At 48.9% G+C, this 16,607-nt stretch overlaps 2 protein-coding genes across 6 annotated transcripts in view; one reads left to right on the forward strand and one right to left on the reverse strand.

Moving 5' to 3' along the window:
• SLC7A2 (solute carrier family 7 member 2) overlaps positions 1 to 16,607 on the reverse strand; it is a 103,412-nt gene that overhangs the window by 59,835 nt on the left and 26,970 nt on the right. For 2 of the 5 annotated variants that reach the window (XM_083169673.1, XM_083169647.1), the window contains exon 2: positions 1,465 to 1,658. The exons of 2 other annotated variants lie outside the window; for them this stretch is intronic. The gene's annotated coding sequence lies outside the window, so the exon portion shown is untranslated. The remainder of the gene's footprint in view (positions 1 to 1,464; positions 1,659 to 16,607) is intronic. One more of the 5 variants, XM_083169655.1, reaches the window with a different exon arrangement.
• Positions 6,210 to 11,575, forward strand: LOC146057852 (uncharacterized). The gene is made up of 2 exons (XM_083169623.1): positions 6,210 to 6,381; positions 8,815 to 11,575. Exons 1-2 carry the CDS (start codon positions 6,264 to 6,266, stop codon positions 9,738 to 9,740), a joined length of 1,044 nt encoding a protein of 347 aa, XP_083025749.1. The 5' UTR covers positions 6,210 to 6,263; the 3' UTR covers positions 9,741 to 11,575.

A 16,607-nucleotide genomic window follows, 5' to 3' on the forward strand; every position in this document is an offset into this window, starting at 1 on the left:
GCAAGTGTACAAGTGCCCTATTTCTATGCCGTACCTTTAGTATGCTCTGCCTACATCATACCAGTCATAGACAAACGCATGTGCAGTATACATGCGTGCATTCCATTTATACTTTGCAAAGATACATTCCGCTCGCCCGGAATCTACCTCACAATACTCAGCTATTAGAAATGCAACTGTAACAATTGATAGTAAGTAGTACAAGGTAACATTTATACATTTCTATTTAATCTTCCTTTATTCAACCTGCTCATTTATTTCAATATAGTTATCAACTCTATCAAGTCTGAATTGTAAAGCCCCATACACACGGCGCAATGAATTTTCTATTCGATCCCGATTCTATCGGGATCGAATCGCAAGGTGCGGTGTACACATTAGATCTGTACTATATCGTCTTACCTGCACAGTCTATTTCTCTATTCAATTTCAATGCCGCAGGACCGCGTATTGGGATTGGATGGGCATCAAATGCGCCTGAAAACTGTTCAATGTCTATTCGATTTTGACTATATAGTTAAAATCGAATCAAAACCTAAACCTAATGGCACCATGTGTAAGGGGCATGAGGCTGGTAGTGAAACAAACATCAGACATGGGTTAGTTCTGTAGATACCACAGCTATATATACCAACTGTCTCCAAATCCAGACAACTGCTGTATAACTTAAATGAGAACAATCATGAACTAACTCCTTTTTACCAGCCCATCAAAATGATAAAACAGCATCAAAGTAATGTCATTCGTGGGAACACTTGAATTGCTCGATCGGGTGGATTGAATAAGGGTCATGCCACAAGGTAATTTCTTCTGCTTCCTTTCTTGCAACTTAAAAAGTAATAAAGGATCATTTTTCTAACACTATGTTGGAATAATGCCGCAATGTGACTGGCTCCCACTGCAAAGTATGTTTTACCCAACACATTGGGCACTTCTACAAAAATCTGTTATTGTTATTTTAATAACCGCGCCAGAGATTATAACATTTTCTAAACAGCCAATCCATGTAATGAATACAACTCATTTCAATTTGTAGTGACCAGAATGTGGCATTTAAGTGCTTGTGACACCATCATAAAAGTTGTTTGTTTAAGAAAAAAACAATATTCTTTTTATTCTAAATATTTATTTGGATGTAATCACACACAATAAACTTTAGCAAAAAATCTCTGGTATATACAATGATGGATCAGATTATCGCAATAAAAAAAAAGAAAAAAAGACCACAATCGCAATAAAAAAACACCAAAAAGACCACAATATCATACTGTACTGCCCAGTCCTCAAACTCCTCTCCAAATCGACAATGTCCTTGTTAAAGTTTATTTAGACAAACTACACATATAACAACAGTCGGTACTTATTTTTTTTTTTTTTTTATCTCTTTGGTTGTAAATTGAGTAATAATTAGGAAAAAAGCAGATACAAAACGTAAATAGTAAAAGAGTTGAAATGTATACTCACCAACAGATCTATAGAGGGTATTGCTGCTGGTCACAGTGTAGCTGTTGATAGGTGTCTAGATGTGCAGTGAGAGGAAGGGAAAGAGCGATGGGAATTCTGTCCCGAGGTTGTATTCAGCTCAGTGAGGTCTTTAGCACTGTCCCCCTGCAGGATAAATCAAGCTGAGTGGGATGTCTCTCTTTGAAACATAGTAACTAAAAAAAAAAAAAAAAAAGTCGTCAGCACTGCTCACTTGTATGGGAGGTCCCCAGGGAATGATCTGCTGGCCAATACTACACTTCAGTGTGAGCTACTGTATGCTAAATATTGTGGATGGGAGATTGTGATTAGACGGGTTTTTTCAATAAAGTTTTTTTATTTGATCATTCACTTTTATCTTTTTATTGTGTGCATTCTCAATCACAACCCTTTCTTTAACAATTTGGTTAGTCTGATACTGTAATCAAGATGATCCCATTTAACATGGCATTTGGTGATGCAAGAGGTCTGTGTACTCAGTTATATGGACAACCAGGTGAACACACTTAACACAAGCAAAATCACTAATAGTGAAAGCAGATCTGGTTTCAATGGTTTAAGAGGCGATCTACTATTCCTTGAAGAGTGATAATCTGGAGCGATAAAGTACCAGCCAATCAGCTGCTAACAGCTATATTACAGGTTGTGTTTGAAAAATTATAGTTAGGATCTGATTGGTTGCAATCTCTACATATTAGCACTCTACAAGGCTTATGATACACCATTCACACCAGAAGCAAATTACCAGGTTAAAGCTTTTCAACCTGGAAATGATCTCTTCCATCTCTTCTAGCCCCCAGGTATGCTACCTTAGAGTTATCCTTGATTGCTCCCTCTCCTTCAAACCACACATTCAGTACAGTACATCTGCTGCTTCCTGGCTATATTCCTCTCCAAAAAGACTATATCCACCTAACCTCCTACACTGGATCCCCTTCTGAATCCAATTCAAGTTTCTTGTTCTCCCAAAGCCCTCCTCCAACATTCCTCTCCAACTTACAACTCTGACCTTCTCCACTTTACACTCCATCCCACCCTACATACCGACTCTGGTGCCAACTAATTACTTTCTCCCATTGCTGCCTTTAAGATTCTGGCCGTGGTGCTCCCTACCTCTGGAATTCTGTACATTTCCCTATCAGACTCCCCAATTCTATAAACAAAAACTTCAAAAGGGCTCTTAAGACCTACTTTTTCATCAAAACCACCCATCTCTCATCCTAACCTTCTGTTCCTTGATCACTTCTACCCCATCGGTGTCACCTATGTATTTAAGAATTTAAAATAGAAGCTCTCATGAGCAAAGCACTCACCTCTCATGTGCCTATCGTTAGGCTATTTTCTAGTCCTTACTCCCCTACAACGGACCCTAAAACATAAGTTTCTGCCAACATGAATATTATTTCATTGTCTTGTTCCCTGCTGTAGCAATGTTTATATTCCAATTACTCATCCTACATTATCTCATAGGGCTAGTGGGTTAGTTGGAACAGAACAAAGTTTTGCAGAACTAGTTTACTATATGAAGTTAATATACCTACTACAACATCACTAATACTACACTAAACAGAAAATATAAAGCTGTGATCACTACCATTACTGTACTTTGGTATATTTCTTACATTCTACAGTAGGTGTCAGAATGACTCCTACATAATCATTGTATGCCACCTACACTGTGCAATTGCAGATCGGCAGGGATTTTCAAATTCTCAACCAAACCTTTTACTTGTATAAAACCATGTTTAAATGTAAAAGCCTCATAAATATTTACACGAGTTTGAAAGAAATTCTGTGGATCAGGCCAATGACCCTTACTGACGCGTATCCAAAGATAATTGCAACACAAATGAAATCTGGGCAAGAAATCGGATTGCAAACAAGACACAATTTACAAAACCTTTTGTCTTCTTACGTGCAAACCAATGTGCCAAACAATGAAAGGAAAAACAAAGCGTTATACAATGGAGGGATCATATGCGTGAATTCAAATATTAAAAAAGAAAGTAAATGTTATTTAAATTAGTAAAATGTAACAAATATGCCTTTTTGGAGTCATGTCTTTAAAAGGCGCCCATACACTGGTGCGATTTCACACAATTTAAGCAGTGAAATTGGTAAAAATTGCATTTGTTTGACATCCCATCCAGTCCCGTACGTATAGGATTGGGAGTTTGAATGTGCTACACATAAGATTAATCATATGTCCAGCCGGCAGGTGCTTTTTGTTTTAGCACCCGTGATATATCGCATCCAATTTCCCTTGAACTCACCCGGGTCGGGGTTTGCGCATGTGCAAACTCTGACTGCAAATGGCCTCTGCGATTTACAGTGTAGCCGGGCCGTTCACAACGGGGAGGGAGGGAAGGGAGCAGACAGGGGTGGTGGCGGCGCTGGGACATGGGAACACCCAGCATTTCATGGGTGTCTCCATGAAAATGCTGGGCGTTACCATGGGTACGTGGGCAGGCCAACCCAACCGTTAAATGATTTCTCCTGCTGCGGGCACATACCAGGGGATGTGTCTTCGTTACACATCCCATCGCATGGTTGCTGGGGGGCGTAGATTTGGGGCGGTATCACATACAGCTTACCGAGTCAATTAGAATGACCCCCTCAAGTCTTGCTGGGAACTTGCTGTAACAATGCGTACCTGGAGGATATGGCAGCCAAAGGGCCAACATATTGTATCCGCAGTACACATTAGAACGATGTAAAAAAGGACAAAATGATTGATTGTTCTGTAAATCATTACACTGCATTGCACCACATTTAATATCATCTGCTTGGCCATGCAGCATGTCCGACTGGAAGATATAGCTAACAACAACGGGAGCAGGGGTTAAATTGAGAGGGAATGGGGTGGAACTGAGCTGCACCACCTCTAATGGTAGGGGGAACAGAGTTCCACCACTAGCACAGTCCTGAACAGTAATTCCAACAGAAAAGCCTGTCCCAGTGGCTTCTTCTTCTTTCATCGCATAGGTGATGTTATGACATCACTGACGAGGAGGGCAGGCTCTGTGCATGCTAAAGACAGGCGAGTGGCTGGAGGGACTCAGAGGTGGGGAAGCTACTGGAGGGACACAGGGCATGGAGCTGCTGAAGGACATTGACAGAGACATTGCTGGAGTGACAGATGTGTATAAGTAGCATAACTGTGGACATTATGTGTATAAGGGGCACTACGGAGTGATTTAATATGAATCAAGGGCACTATATGCGGTGTAATATGCATAGGATTGTGCTACTGTGAGTTGTATTTTTAATTGTATTTTTAATTGGAGTTACTATTGTGTGACCACACCCCTTCCTTGTGGGACCATTATCCCTTTACAGGAGGTAGGGCACAGAGTCCCTGGCACTGGTCTCGGCTCTGCCTAATGTGTGAGAACCACGAATGCTGACTAAGCACTGAGTGAGCATAAACCCCTGATGGTTCCCCAGGTTACGCTGGAAGGTCAGCTGATATGCTAATAGGATGGGCACAAGGCCTATCAGAGCTGTGGGAGGAGTATAGACAGGGAAGAAAAGGATCATACTTACAGGAAGTCTTCCTCTGTCTGAAAAAGCTGTAGCTGGATCAGGCAAGCGCTGCTGTGCAGCAATCAAATTGGTGTTTTTTCTATACGAGTGTCTCTTGTTTCACATTCTGCTTCTTTCTCTCTGTCTCCATCCTTTAGATCTGTCCCTCTATTCTTATCTACCCCCTTTTCCTAACGGTTCTGAGCATGGCCTACCGGCCGCGTAGGACGACCCGCCCGCCCGCCCGCCTTGCTGATGCTGGGGAGGCGGACTGGGAGGCTGCGGGGCCTAGCGGCGCGGTCCCTGGTGGTTCCAGTGGGGACCGGCGGGGATCACGGCGGGGTCCTGCGGCTCCGGTGCCGCCCGTGCGTCACAGCGCGACGGTCGCGGCGCCGGCCGATGACGCGGCCCGGCGCCGGACCTCGCGTAGTGGCAACGCAGGCCGCGGCGCGCGCGGCAGGGGTCGCGGCGTCCGGGGGGGGTCGGGCAGGGGTAGCGCCCGTGCAGCATATAATCGTGCGAGTGGGCTAGGCCCCCGCACGCCCGGCATCTCCCCAAGGCCTGGATCGCGGCCTTCTGCCCGATCCAGTGCCAGGGGCGCGGTGGGGCAGACTGCACAGGCCAGCTCTCGGCAGGGCTCCCTGAGGCGCCGTCAGGCACCGGTCAACCCTCTGCAGACACAAGCTCAGAATAGGCCAGGACAGGTTACCCGCGCCAGAGGCGCTGGGATACAGGCTCAGGCCACCCCTCTACACTCACAGGGCGCCATTAGGCGCAGTCAGACTACTCGCCCCTCATCCATCCCCATCCTGGCATCCAGATTGCCACAGATGGGCCTCACATCGGTAGTGGACACTTCTACCCCCAGCAGGTCGGCTAGGGGCCGCGGGAGGGCCAGAGGCGGGGGTCAGGGGCCAGCTAGGGCCCAATTAGTGCCACCACCCCCTCTGGAGACACCTAGGGGGACAAGGCCACTAGGGATTAGGTCCTCACTGCATATAGCAAGGCGGCAGATCCTTAGAAGGGCCAGATTGCTTCCCCTGCGCAGTACTCAGGCCTCTGCGCCTGCTGCACCAGTTCCCATGCCAGCACCCACACCACCTGCGGCCGCAGAAGGGGGGGTACAGCAGTTCTTGTCCTTACTGTCAGACTTTATGAGGCAGTCACCTGCTCCCGGGGGGGGGGCCCCGGTCCACAGTCAGGAACTTCTGACACCCTCAGGGACCCCTTCCCTGGCCCCGGCCTCGTCAGCGGCGATGGCAGGACCTACGGCCCCCCTCACCGCGAGGGATATCGTGGCTTCTGGGACCCCTCCAGTGGGTTTGGTGGTCGATACCCCACAGATGAGCCTTGTACCAGTGGCGGGTACTTCAGGTGGGTCAGCTCATAAGCGCAAGCGGCGCAAGCGTAGGGCCGCGCATACCTCCTCCTCCTCAGGTGGATCAGACTCAGGGTCATCAGAGGGAGAGGGAGGCAGAAAATCACGCAGGCGCCGCAGGCACAGGCGTAGAAGGCATTCTAGCTCCAGTGGCAGCTCGGGGTCTCCATTGTTCCCTAGGGGGCAAGTTGTCCAGTGCGAGAACACAGCAGTTCTCAGAGGACTTAGGCGCAGCGTCCAAGAACGCATTAACGACGGGAAATACGTCAGTTTCTTCACCATGACGGCTCAGGCGGAGAAGGAATATCGCGCGGCAAAGAGGCGAGGCGGTATTGGGGAGGAGGCCTACTGTACTTATCACCGGTGGCAGGCGGGCATGTTCATGTTTGCGGCTTGTTACTTAGAAACAAGACCGCAGGAGCACATGAACATGGTGCGTTACATGCACATGATTCATCAGATGTTCCTGTCAGAGGCCGACTCTTCCTGGCGCTCATACGATGAGAATTTTCGCCGCAAGCAGTCAGGGCTGGCCATTATGGCATTAGGGTGCAAAGACGTGGAGATCTGGATGGGGCCAAAACCGGCGGCTGCTCCTGCAGTTGCTGCAGCGGCCGCGCCAGCCTCCAGCCCCGCTCCCCGCAAGCAACAACAACCCTTTCGCGGCAGGGCGGGGGGGGCCCCCGCCGGGCGTTGCTTCGCTTTCAACGGAGCTGGCTGCTCCCTGGGAGCCTCGTGCAAGTTTAAGCACGCATGTTCCAAATGCTGGGGCAATCACCCTTTTAGAGACTGCAGAAAAGGCAGGCAGGGAGGCACCTCCCAGGCTTCCACGGTTGGGGGCACACCTCAGTAAGGCCCCTTCTCCTGTGCGGGTTGACCGCTTGGCCGAATGGCTGGGACGGTACCCGTGTAGGGAGGAGGCAAAATTCCTAGAGCAAGGCTTCCTCCTGGGCTTCCGTTTGCCAATTCAGGGGGAGGTGGTAGCACGCCCCCCCCGCAATTTAAAATCCGCAATACAGATGCCTGGGATAGTGTTAGAAAAGGTTGAAAAAGAGGTGAGATTGGGAAGAATGGTGGGTCCTTTTCCATTTTCCCCTATTGAGAACCTGGTTCTCTCCCCGGTGGGGGTAGTCCCTAAAAAAGCTAGCGGCAAGTTTAGGCTTATCCAACACTTGTCCCACCCACCGGGCGGCTCTGTTAATGACGCCATCCCTGAACACTTGTGCCGCGTGCAATACCAGTCGTTTGAGCAGGCACTTGACATAGTGCGCAGCCATGGACACGGGGCCCTGCTGGCCAAGGTGGACATTGAGTCAGCCTTTCGCCTGCTGCCCCTGCATCCAGAGTCATTCCGGTTCATGGGTTTTCGCCTGCCCACGGGTTTCTACGTGGACAGGTGCTTACCGATGGGCTGCTCGATTTCCTGCGCCTACTTCGAGAGATTTAGCAGTTTCTTGCATTGGTGCGTAGAGGTGGGTTCAGGCGAAACTAGCGTGGCCCACTACTTGGATGACTTCCTATGTGTGGGCCCTGCCGATTCACAGCGGTGCAGGCACCTGCTCAATTACCTACAGAATCTGTTCAGGGAGTTCGGGGTCCCCATTGCAGAGGACAAGACTGAGGGCCCAGTGCAGCGCCTGTCCTTCTTGGGGATAGAGATAGACACAATAGCGGCCTGTTGCCGCCTCCCCCAGGACAAGCTTTCGCGGCTGCGCGGAGCCATTAGTACAGCTCTGGCCTCAGGCAAGCTTCAGTTGCGCCAGCTTCAGTCTCTCCTGGGACTGCTCCATTTTGCTGGCAGGGTCATACCCATGGGCAGAGTTTTTTGCAGAAAGCTGGAGAGAGCTATGTCGGGCATCAGGCACCCCCTCCATTATGTACGTCTCTCTGCAGAGATAAAGAGGGATTTACGCACTTGGATCTCCTTCCTGGAGCAGTTCAACGGTGTTCTGATTTGGCCTTCTAGCCCCCGCACCAATGCGCAGTTGCAATTGTACACTGACGCAGCGGGCGGGGTGGGTTTCGGAGCTTTCCTGCACGGGTCTTGGTGCGCCGCTCCGTGGCCTGTGGAATGGGTGACTGAGGGGCTTACAAAAAACTTGCTGCTGTTGGAACTGTTCCCCATTGTAGTTGCCCTGGAGCTATGGGCTGACAGGCTACGCGACTCCAGCATCATATTCTGGTGCGATAATCTGGGAGTGGTGCACTCCATTAACAGGCAGGGCTCAGCTTCCATGCCAGTGGTGCGCCTGCTTGCGCGGTTGGTACTGCGATGCCTGCTGTTCAACATACAGTTTGTGGCACGTCATGTTCCCGGAGTAGAGAACTCTGTGGCAGATGCGTTGTCCAGGGCCGACTGGGAGAAGTTTCGGGCCCTGGCTCCCGATGCATCGATTGTTGGTGAATGCTGTCCCTCTTATATTTGGCAGATGATCAGGCCGGAATGGAGGGGCTAGCCATGCGGGCTATCGCACCACGGACGCTCCACTGCTACCAGGCGGGATGGCAGGAGTGGGAGCAGTTCAGACTGGCTGCTCCGCAAGCAGGTAAGACACCTGAGGAAGCCATGGTGGCTTTTGTTTGGAATGCATATTCCAATGGTCGCTCTGTCGCCTCCGTGCGCAGAGTCTTGGCAGGGGTGTCTTTTTTCTCCGCATTGCAGGGTAGGGCGGACCCGTCCCGGTCTTTCCTGGTGTCTAGGGCGCTGCGGGGTTGGCGGCGGGATACACCTGCCCCCACGGACTGTAGGCGCCCCATTGATATGTCGTTACTTCCAGCATTGCTGGACGCTCTGGGGGACATCTGCTGGCCTCACTATGAGGTACTCTTGTTCCGCACAGCGTACGTGATGGCGTACCACGGGGCCTTCAGGATTGGGGAACTGGTGGCACCGTCAAAACGAGCGCCCTCGCCTCTGACTGTAGACGATCTGGTGGTCCAAGCTGACTCGGTGCTATGTCACCTGCGACGATCCAAGACGGATCAGGCTGGGAGGGGGCGGTGGCTGTCCTTGCTGCCATGCACGGTTGAAAAGGCGTGTCCTGTGACGTTGGTCTCGGCCTTCGCCCAGGCGCGCCCGGACCTTCCAGGTGCATGGTTGATGCACGAGGATGGGTCACCGCTCACAAAATACCAGTTCTGTCACGTATTGGGACGGGCGCTGGAGGCCACGGGTCTCGATCCTAGGGAATTTGGGTCTCATTCCTTTAGGATCGGGGCTGCTACCTCTGCGGCTGCGGAGGGCCGCTCCGACGCAGAGATTCAAGCTCTGGGTCGATGGCGCTCGGCAGCATTCCGGAGGTACATTCGGCCAGCTTTATCTGTCACTTTCAACCTTGGTCAACTGGACGCATAAGCGCTCGCCAACTTCCAGTGGGGGCCTTGAGGTGTGTTTTCACATCCGTCTGGGGGCACAATTCGGCTATAATTTCAATCTGGCATGGCGTACTTGTTAGTTTACTCCAGACGGTGTGTTTTGTGCCTCAAGAGCTGGTCGGCCTCGGTTTCTTCTCATTCCTCTCTCTAACAAGTGTGGTGGATGCTTGGTATGCAAGCTTGTCGACAGCCTTCTAACCTCTTTATAAATATTTCAGGTCGACAGGACGTTAAGTCCATTTGGATGATTGGACATTCCTTTGTCTATTGGGCTTCCAGGGCAAACATTGCATCTGATGTACGAATGTTTAGTCGAGCTGGGGAGGTTAGGTGGCTGGGTGAGAGAGGTATGATGTGGAAAGGGCTGCAGGCAGGGCTGATTCGAGCCCTGAGAAAATTTGGGGTCCCAAGGGTCATTATTTTCCACCTGGGTGGAAATGACTTAGGGCGAACAACTGCCCTTGAGCTACGCTCGGTGATTGTACGGGACCTCTATTTTATTTCTCGGTATTTGCCTGCATGTAGGTTGGTGTGGTCCTCCATTACATCCAGGATAGTGTGGAGAAATGCAGTGTCCTGCCCCCGCCTGGAGCGTTCACGAAAGACGGTGAACGCTGCAGTTGAGAAGTATCTGCTGACCAATGGCGGGGGTGTTATTCGCCATGACGCCATCAGCTTTCAGCGGAGTGCGCTGTATAGGAGCGATGGCGTTCATCTGAGCCCGGAGGGCGTGGCTCTGTTTTTGGGCGATGTCTTTAGTTGGTTAGATGCACAGTGCTGAGCGTTTCCTACTTGGTGGCGGTGCTGCGGCTTAGGGCCTAGCTTTGGCGGTAAAGAACGGTCATCCTTGTAAGATCTTGATGTGTGTGTGTAGATAGTGGGGTGTCGCTCTCTCCTGACATCGATGGTCATCGGCCATGCTCCCGCCCGGGGTGGTGGTCACCACTAGCAACGAGTGGATGACCGGGGAGAGCGATCACCAGCGATGGTGTGTATGGTAACATCTTTAACCCCACTTTCCTATAATGACCGTTCTTTGGTGCCGCCACCATTATATATATAGTTAGTTTAATTGTCAAAATAAATTGACATTCATTTTGAAACGCCAGCACTTGTGTCTGTGTCTTTTTTATTATATAAGTTAGTGTTAAGGTTTAGGTTAAGTTATGGTGAGATGGAAAGGTACGGACCTGAGGGATACCTGATGGGGAGTTTAAGAACCACGAATGCTGACTAAGCACTGAGTGAGCATAAACCCCTGATGGTTCCCCAGGTTACGCTGGAAGGTCAGCTGATATGCTAATAGGATGGGCACAAGGCCTATCAGAGCTGTGGGAGGAGTATAGACAGGGAAGAAAAGGATCATACTTACAGGAAGTCTTCCTCTGTCTGAAAAAGCCCCGCCCACCCTTCCCTATTTCCTTTCCTCTCCGGCGGCGGTAAAGAACGGTCATCCTTGTAAGATCTTGATGTGTGTGTGTAGATAGTGGGGTGTCGCTCTCTCCTGACATCGATGGTCATCGGCCATGCTCCCGCCCGGGGTGGTGGTCACCACTAGCAACGAGTGGATGACCGGGGAGAGCGATCACCAGCGATGGTGTGTATGGTAACATCTTTAACCCCACTTTCCTATAATGACCGTTCTTTGGTGCCGCCACCATTATATATATAGTTAGTTTAATTGTCAAAATAAATTGACATTCATTTTGAAACGCCAGCACTTGTGTCTGTGTCTTTTTTATTATATAAGTTAGTGTTAAGGTTTAGGTTAAGTTATGGTGAGATGGAAAGGTACGGACCTGAGGGATACCTGATGGGGAGTTTATGTGGGGGTGAGAGTCAGTGTTAGCAGTACGGAGTTCCACCACCTCTCTAGGACCACTTTAAGCCCTGCACAAGAGCATGCAGATTGGCCGTACACACTGAATGATCCGGTTGATATGTCATTCTGATTTGTCGGCAAATTACATAATGGGCCGAGATCATTCAAGTGTGCCCCCAGCTTAAGTCATCCAATGGGAAATTTTCTATAACTATGGAATCCAATGGATGAAATCAAAAAGGTAAAAAGCCTTATGCTATAATATTATATCTTCTGACACACAAACATGTTATTCTTACATTATGGCTTATACTGTACATAAAAATCCAACAACTCACAAATACCGAATGCTGACATGGAATACATAAAAAAAAAAAAAACAAGCAAAAATAGAATAAGAAGCAAATGTCACTTGACAAGCCTTGGGCATCTGCAGAAAATAAAGCACAAATGTCCACAGAATTACCATAAACAGAACAAAACAAAAAAAAAAAAGATGAGTGTGTACATACTGTACATAAAAATCCAACAACTCACAAATACCGAATGCTGACATGGAATACATAAAAAAAAAAAAACAAGCAAAAATAGAATAAGAAGCAAATGTCACTTGACAAGCCTTGGGCATCTGCAGAAAATAAAGCACAAATGTCCACAGAATTACCATAAACAGAACAAAAAAAAAAAAAAAAAGATGAGTGTGTACATACAGTACAATGCTGTACAATGTCCTACAGAGTATTTCCAACACAGCTGATGGCCTTAAACAGAGTTCAAAGCGGAGTTTCCTGGGAGATTAGGAGGTGTATTAAACTGGAAGTGAGTTGGCTTCTGCGATTATTTGGATAAATCTTTACAATAGTTTGGCTCATTATCATGGAACTAATTTGTCTGGATGTCAGCTTTCTATCAGCTTTAGTAGGCCCATATTAGTCTAGACGTGTAGTGTGGGAAAGATATGCCTGTCACTAGTACATAACCTTGTACGTGGACTTAGACCATGTGACCTGATGCCTGACGTTTATTTGTTTGCACTGTAGGTGACATGGTAGATGAATAATAGACAGGGCCGGCGCTATCACTAGGCAGCTTTAGGCAGCTGCCTAGGGCGCTGGCCGCTGGAGGGCGCCCTTTTTCAGCCCAACAATTAAATGCTTTAGATTTACTCGTGGCAGCAGGTCCCTTGTGGTTTCCAGGGGTGGGGGATTGGGGACTAGCGCCCCAGCAGTCATCCAGCAGCCGCTCAGCCCTCACCAGCGGTAGCGCTGTCAGCGCTATGGAGCCACCGGCAGCAGCCGCGCTTCCCTGCTAGCAGAACAATCAGGAAGTGCCCCTGCAGTCATCCAGCAGCTGCCCGGCCCTCACCAGCATTAGCGCTGACGGCGCTATGGAGCCGCCGGCAGCAGCAGCGCTTCCCTGCTAGCATCAGAATCAGGAAGCAGCCGCTTCCCCACCAGCAGAAGCAGCGGCAACCTGGCAGATGGCATCGGGAGAAGGTGTCAGCAGAAGGGTGGGCAGTGTATGTATTGATGTATGTACTGTAAATATGTGTGTATGTATGGAGGTAGTGTATGTATGAGTGATGAGAGTGTGGATGAGGGGGGGGGGCGGGGGGAGGTTGGCAGAAGTTTTTCCTAGGGTGCCAAGAAACCTTGCACTGGCCCTGATAATAGAATACATTATTTGGAAATCAAATACATCACAATCCTATTGTGAAAATCCCAATGCTCCTTGTTTTCATTTAATGTGTAATAGTGATATCTTGTCCAAAGAGAAGTGCAATGAAAGGCAATCACAAAAGGGAATAAGGGAACACATAATATACCATTCATACATCTCCTAGACACTTAATAGGATGTGTTTACAAAAGGAATTATATTTATGACTGATCTTTGTCATTTAATAGATTACAAATGCCTAGGAATTATACAGTCTACATATTGTCATCAGGACCGATGCCAAATAAAATAAAACACTGCTGTTCTCTATTTGGGATGCAGTTATATAATCCCGGCGATCACAATACGAGGCAATGAAATCCTGGGGTGAGAATCCCAAATGCTGTCAGAACACCGGCGCCAGAACCACAACATGGATTACTACGCCGACATATCCCCAAAGTCAGTATACTGGAGCGGGTTAGGCTGTGGGGAGGGGGTTAGGATTAGAGAAAGGTGGATTGAGAAAAGGGAGTTACGATTAGGTGGTGGGGAACGGGGGGGTTATGGTAAGGCACTAGCTGGGAGGGTTAGGGATAGGCTGCGGGTGGGGGAGGTTAGGGTTAGGCTGCAAGCAGGGAAGGTTTGGGTTAGGGGGAGAGGACTAGGTACTAACGGAGCCCTATATCTGGATGCAGATGTCAGTCTTTTGACCTCTGGAATTAAATGTTGTTTAATGACATTTATTGTGGACATATTTAGCACAAAACAATTGATCATAAGATTTAGTCATGTGAAGCTCCAGGTATCAGACAGCCATGAGTCACCAATGAAAAACAAAGTTGAAGTAATTGACTAACATGATCTAACGAGATCTTAATACTCTTTTAATGCACAAGCGATCTTAATATAAACTACTGCACTATAATAACAGCTGTAAACACAATGAGCTGTAATGTCCTTTTTGATATTATTCAATTGAGTTGCATATGAAATACAGTCAGTCAGAAGACCAACAGCAGGAATTAGGTAAACCTCTGTATTATAAGGTACTGCTGTAAATTATTACATGTATTAAAAAGTCACCTGTGATTTCTGTGACCTATGAAAGCAAATGTTGACTTGGGTGTATTCAATGTCGACCAACATTTTTGCCAGGTGGAAATATCATCTGAGATTGAATACCCCCCTATGAATATCCATAGAATTAGAAGAGCGGGGGCTGCATTACCCAACATGCATTACCTCAAATACTGTATATTTTATGGTCAGGGTGGCTCACATTACCCCTTATTTATTCATTTTCGTCCTATTAGCCCCGATAAGCTTTTGCCGGCATGTGCTGTGATGTGCTGATCCATTAGCTGCGGTAATGCAATACCCCCCTTCAACTCCATAGAACAGATAGCTAAACAGATATCACTATAGTGTGGTAATAGATGTGGAGGTTTTATTGTGAACTTTTTATCTGCGTATTTTAGATATATTAAATTGTTTATCAATGTACAAACAATCCCACAACCTTTGCAATTAAATAGGTATATCTTTTTTGTTTCCTCATTACTCACATGCCTGAATTTGGAAGACAACATTATCATCAGAAACAAAAAGTATACGAAATTTGTAGAGATGAGCGGGTCCGGATCTCCGGGATCCGACAGATCCGAATATCGCGATCCGAGTCTGGATCCAAGCCGGCTCGGGAGTTCCCGCCTAAATTCCGGACCGTAAACGAGGGAAAACGCCATCATCGCGCTGTCGGATTCTCGCGGGATCTGGATTCTATATAAGACGCACGCGTGCCCCGCCATCTTTACTCCAGCATAGGAGAGGGAAGAGGGTGGTTGTGCTCTGTGCTGTGTGCTGTGCTGTAATAATAATAATATATTATTTTGCTGCTGCTCACTCGATTAGGGTCTGCAGGGGCTGCTGTACACAAGTCCAGTGTACAGGGGCTGCAGTGGCCAGTGTACAAGGGGCTGTGTTCAGTGTGACAGGGCTTGTGTCCAGTGTGACAGGGCCTGTGTACAGTGTGACAGGGTCTGTGTACAGTGTGACAGGGTTTGTGTCCAGTGTACAAGGTTTGTGTCCAGTGTACAGGGTTTGTGTCCAGTGTACAGGGTTTGTGTCCAGTGTACAGGGTTTGTGTCCAGTGTACAGGGTTTGTGTCCAGTGTACAGGGGCTGTGTCCAGTGTACAGGGGCTGTGTCCAGTGTACAGGGGCTGTGTCCAGTGTACAGGGGCTGTGTCCAGGGGCAGTGTCCAGTGTGACAGGGCCTGTGTCCAGTGTGACAGGGGCTGTTTCCAGTGTGACAGGGGCTGTGTCCAATGTGACCAGGGGCTGTGTCCAGTGTGACAGGGGCTGTGTCCAATGTGACCAGGGGCTGTGTCCAGTGTGACAGGGGCTGTCTTCAGTGTACAGGGGTTGTGTCCAGTGTACAGGGGCTGTGGCCAGTGTACAGGGGCTGTGGCCAGTGTACAGGGGCTGTGTACAGGGGTTGTGTCCAGTGTACAGGGGTTGTGTCCAGTGTACAGGAGCTGTGTACAGGAGCTGTGTCCAGTGTCCAGGGGCTGTGTCCAGGGGCAGTGTCCAGTGTGACGGCTGTGTCCAGTGTACAGGAGCTGTGTCCCGGGGCGGTGTCCACTGGCCAGGGGCTGTGTCCAGGGGCTGTGTCCAGGGTGATGGGCTGTGTCCAGTGTCCAGGGGCAAGGTCCAGGGGCAGTGTCCAGTGTGACGGCTGTGTCCAGTCTTACAGGAGCTGTGTCCAGGGGGGGTGTCCAGAGGCTGTGTCCAGTGTCCAGAGGCTGTGTCCACGGGCTGTGTCCAGGGTGACGGGCTGTGTCCATTGTCCAGGGGCTGTGTCCAGGGTGACGGGCTGTGTCCAGTGTCCAGGGGCAGTGTCCAGTGTGACGGCTGTGTCCAGTGTACAGGAGCTGTGTCCAGGGGCGGTGTTCAGAGGCTGTGTCCAGTGTGACGGCTGTGTCCAGTGTACAGGAGCTGTTCCAGAGGCTGTGTCCATTGTCCAGGGGCTGTGTCCAGTGTGACGGCTGTGTCCAGTGTACAGGAGCTGTGTCCAGAGGCTGTGTCCATTGTCCAGGGGCTGTGTCCAGTGTCCAGGGGCAGTGTCCAGTGTCCAAGGGGCTGTGTCCAGTGTCCAAGGGGCTGTGTCCAGTGTAAAGTAAGAAAAATAAATAAAAGTAATAAATAAAATAAAAACACATTTTTGGAGGATGATGGAGGAGGAAATAGTGGGAGATCAGCAACCAGTGATAGAAGTGCTGAAGCTGCTACCACCAGTCATGACAAGGCCGATACCTCTTTGTATTTTTTGCTCTTTGGAGCATTTCTCTTTTTTTGGGATAGTTT

This window comes from Crinia signifera, chromosome 1 (genome assembly GCF_055691185.1).
Source record: "Crinia signifera chromosome 1, ASM5569118v1, whole genome shotgun sequence".
Lineage (NCBI taxonomy): Eukaryota > Metazoa > Chordata > Amphibia > Anura > Myobatrachidae > Crinia > Crinia signifera.

Coding starts and splice junctions, on each gene's coding strand:
- LOC146057852 (XM_083169623.1), top strand. CDS start 6,264: ATGGCAGGACCTACGGCCCCCCTCACCGCGAGGGATATCGTGGCTTCT. Junction 6,382..8,814: donor ACCAGTGGCGGGTACTTCAG/GTGGGTCAGCTC, acceptor TATATTTGGCAG/ATGATCAGGCCGGAATGGAG.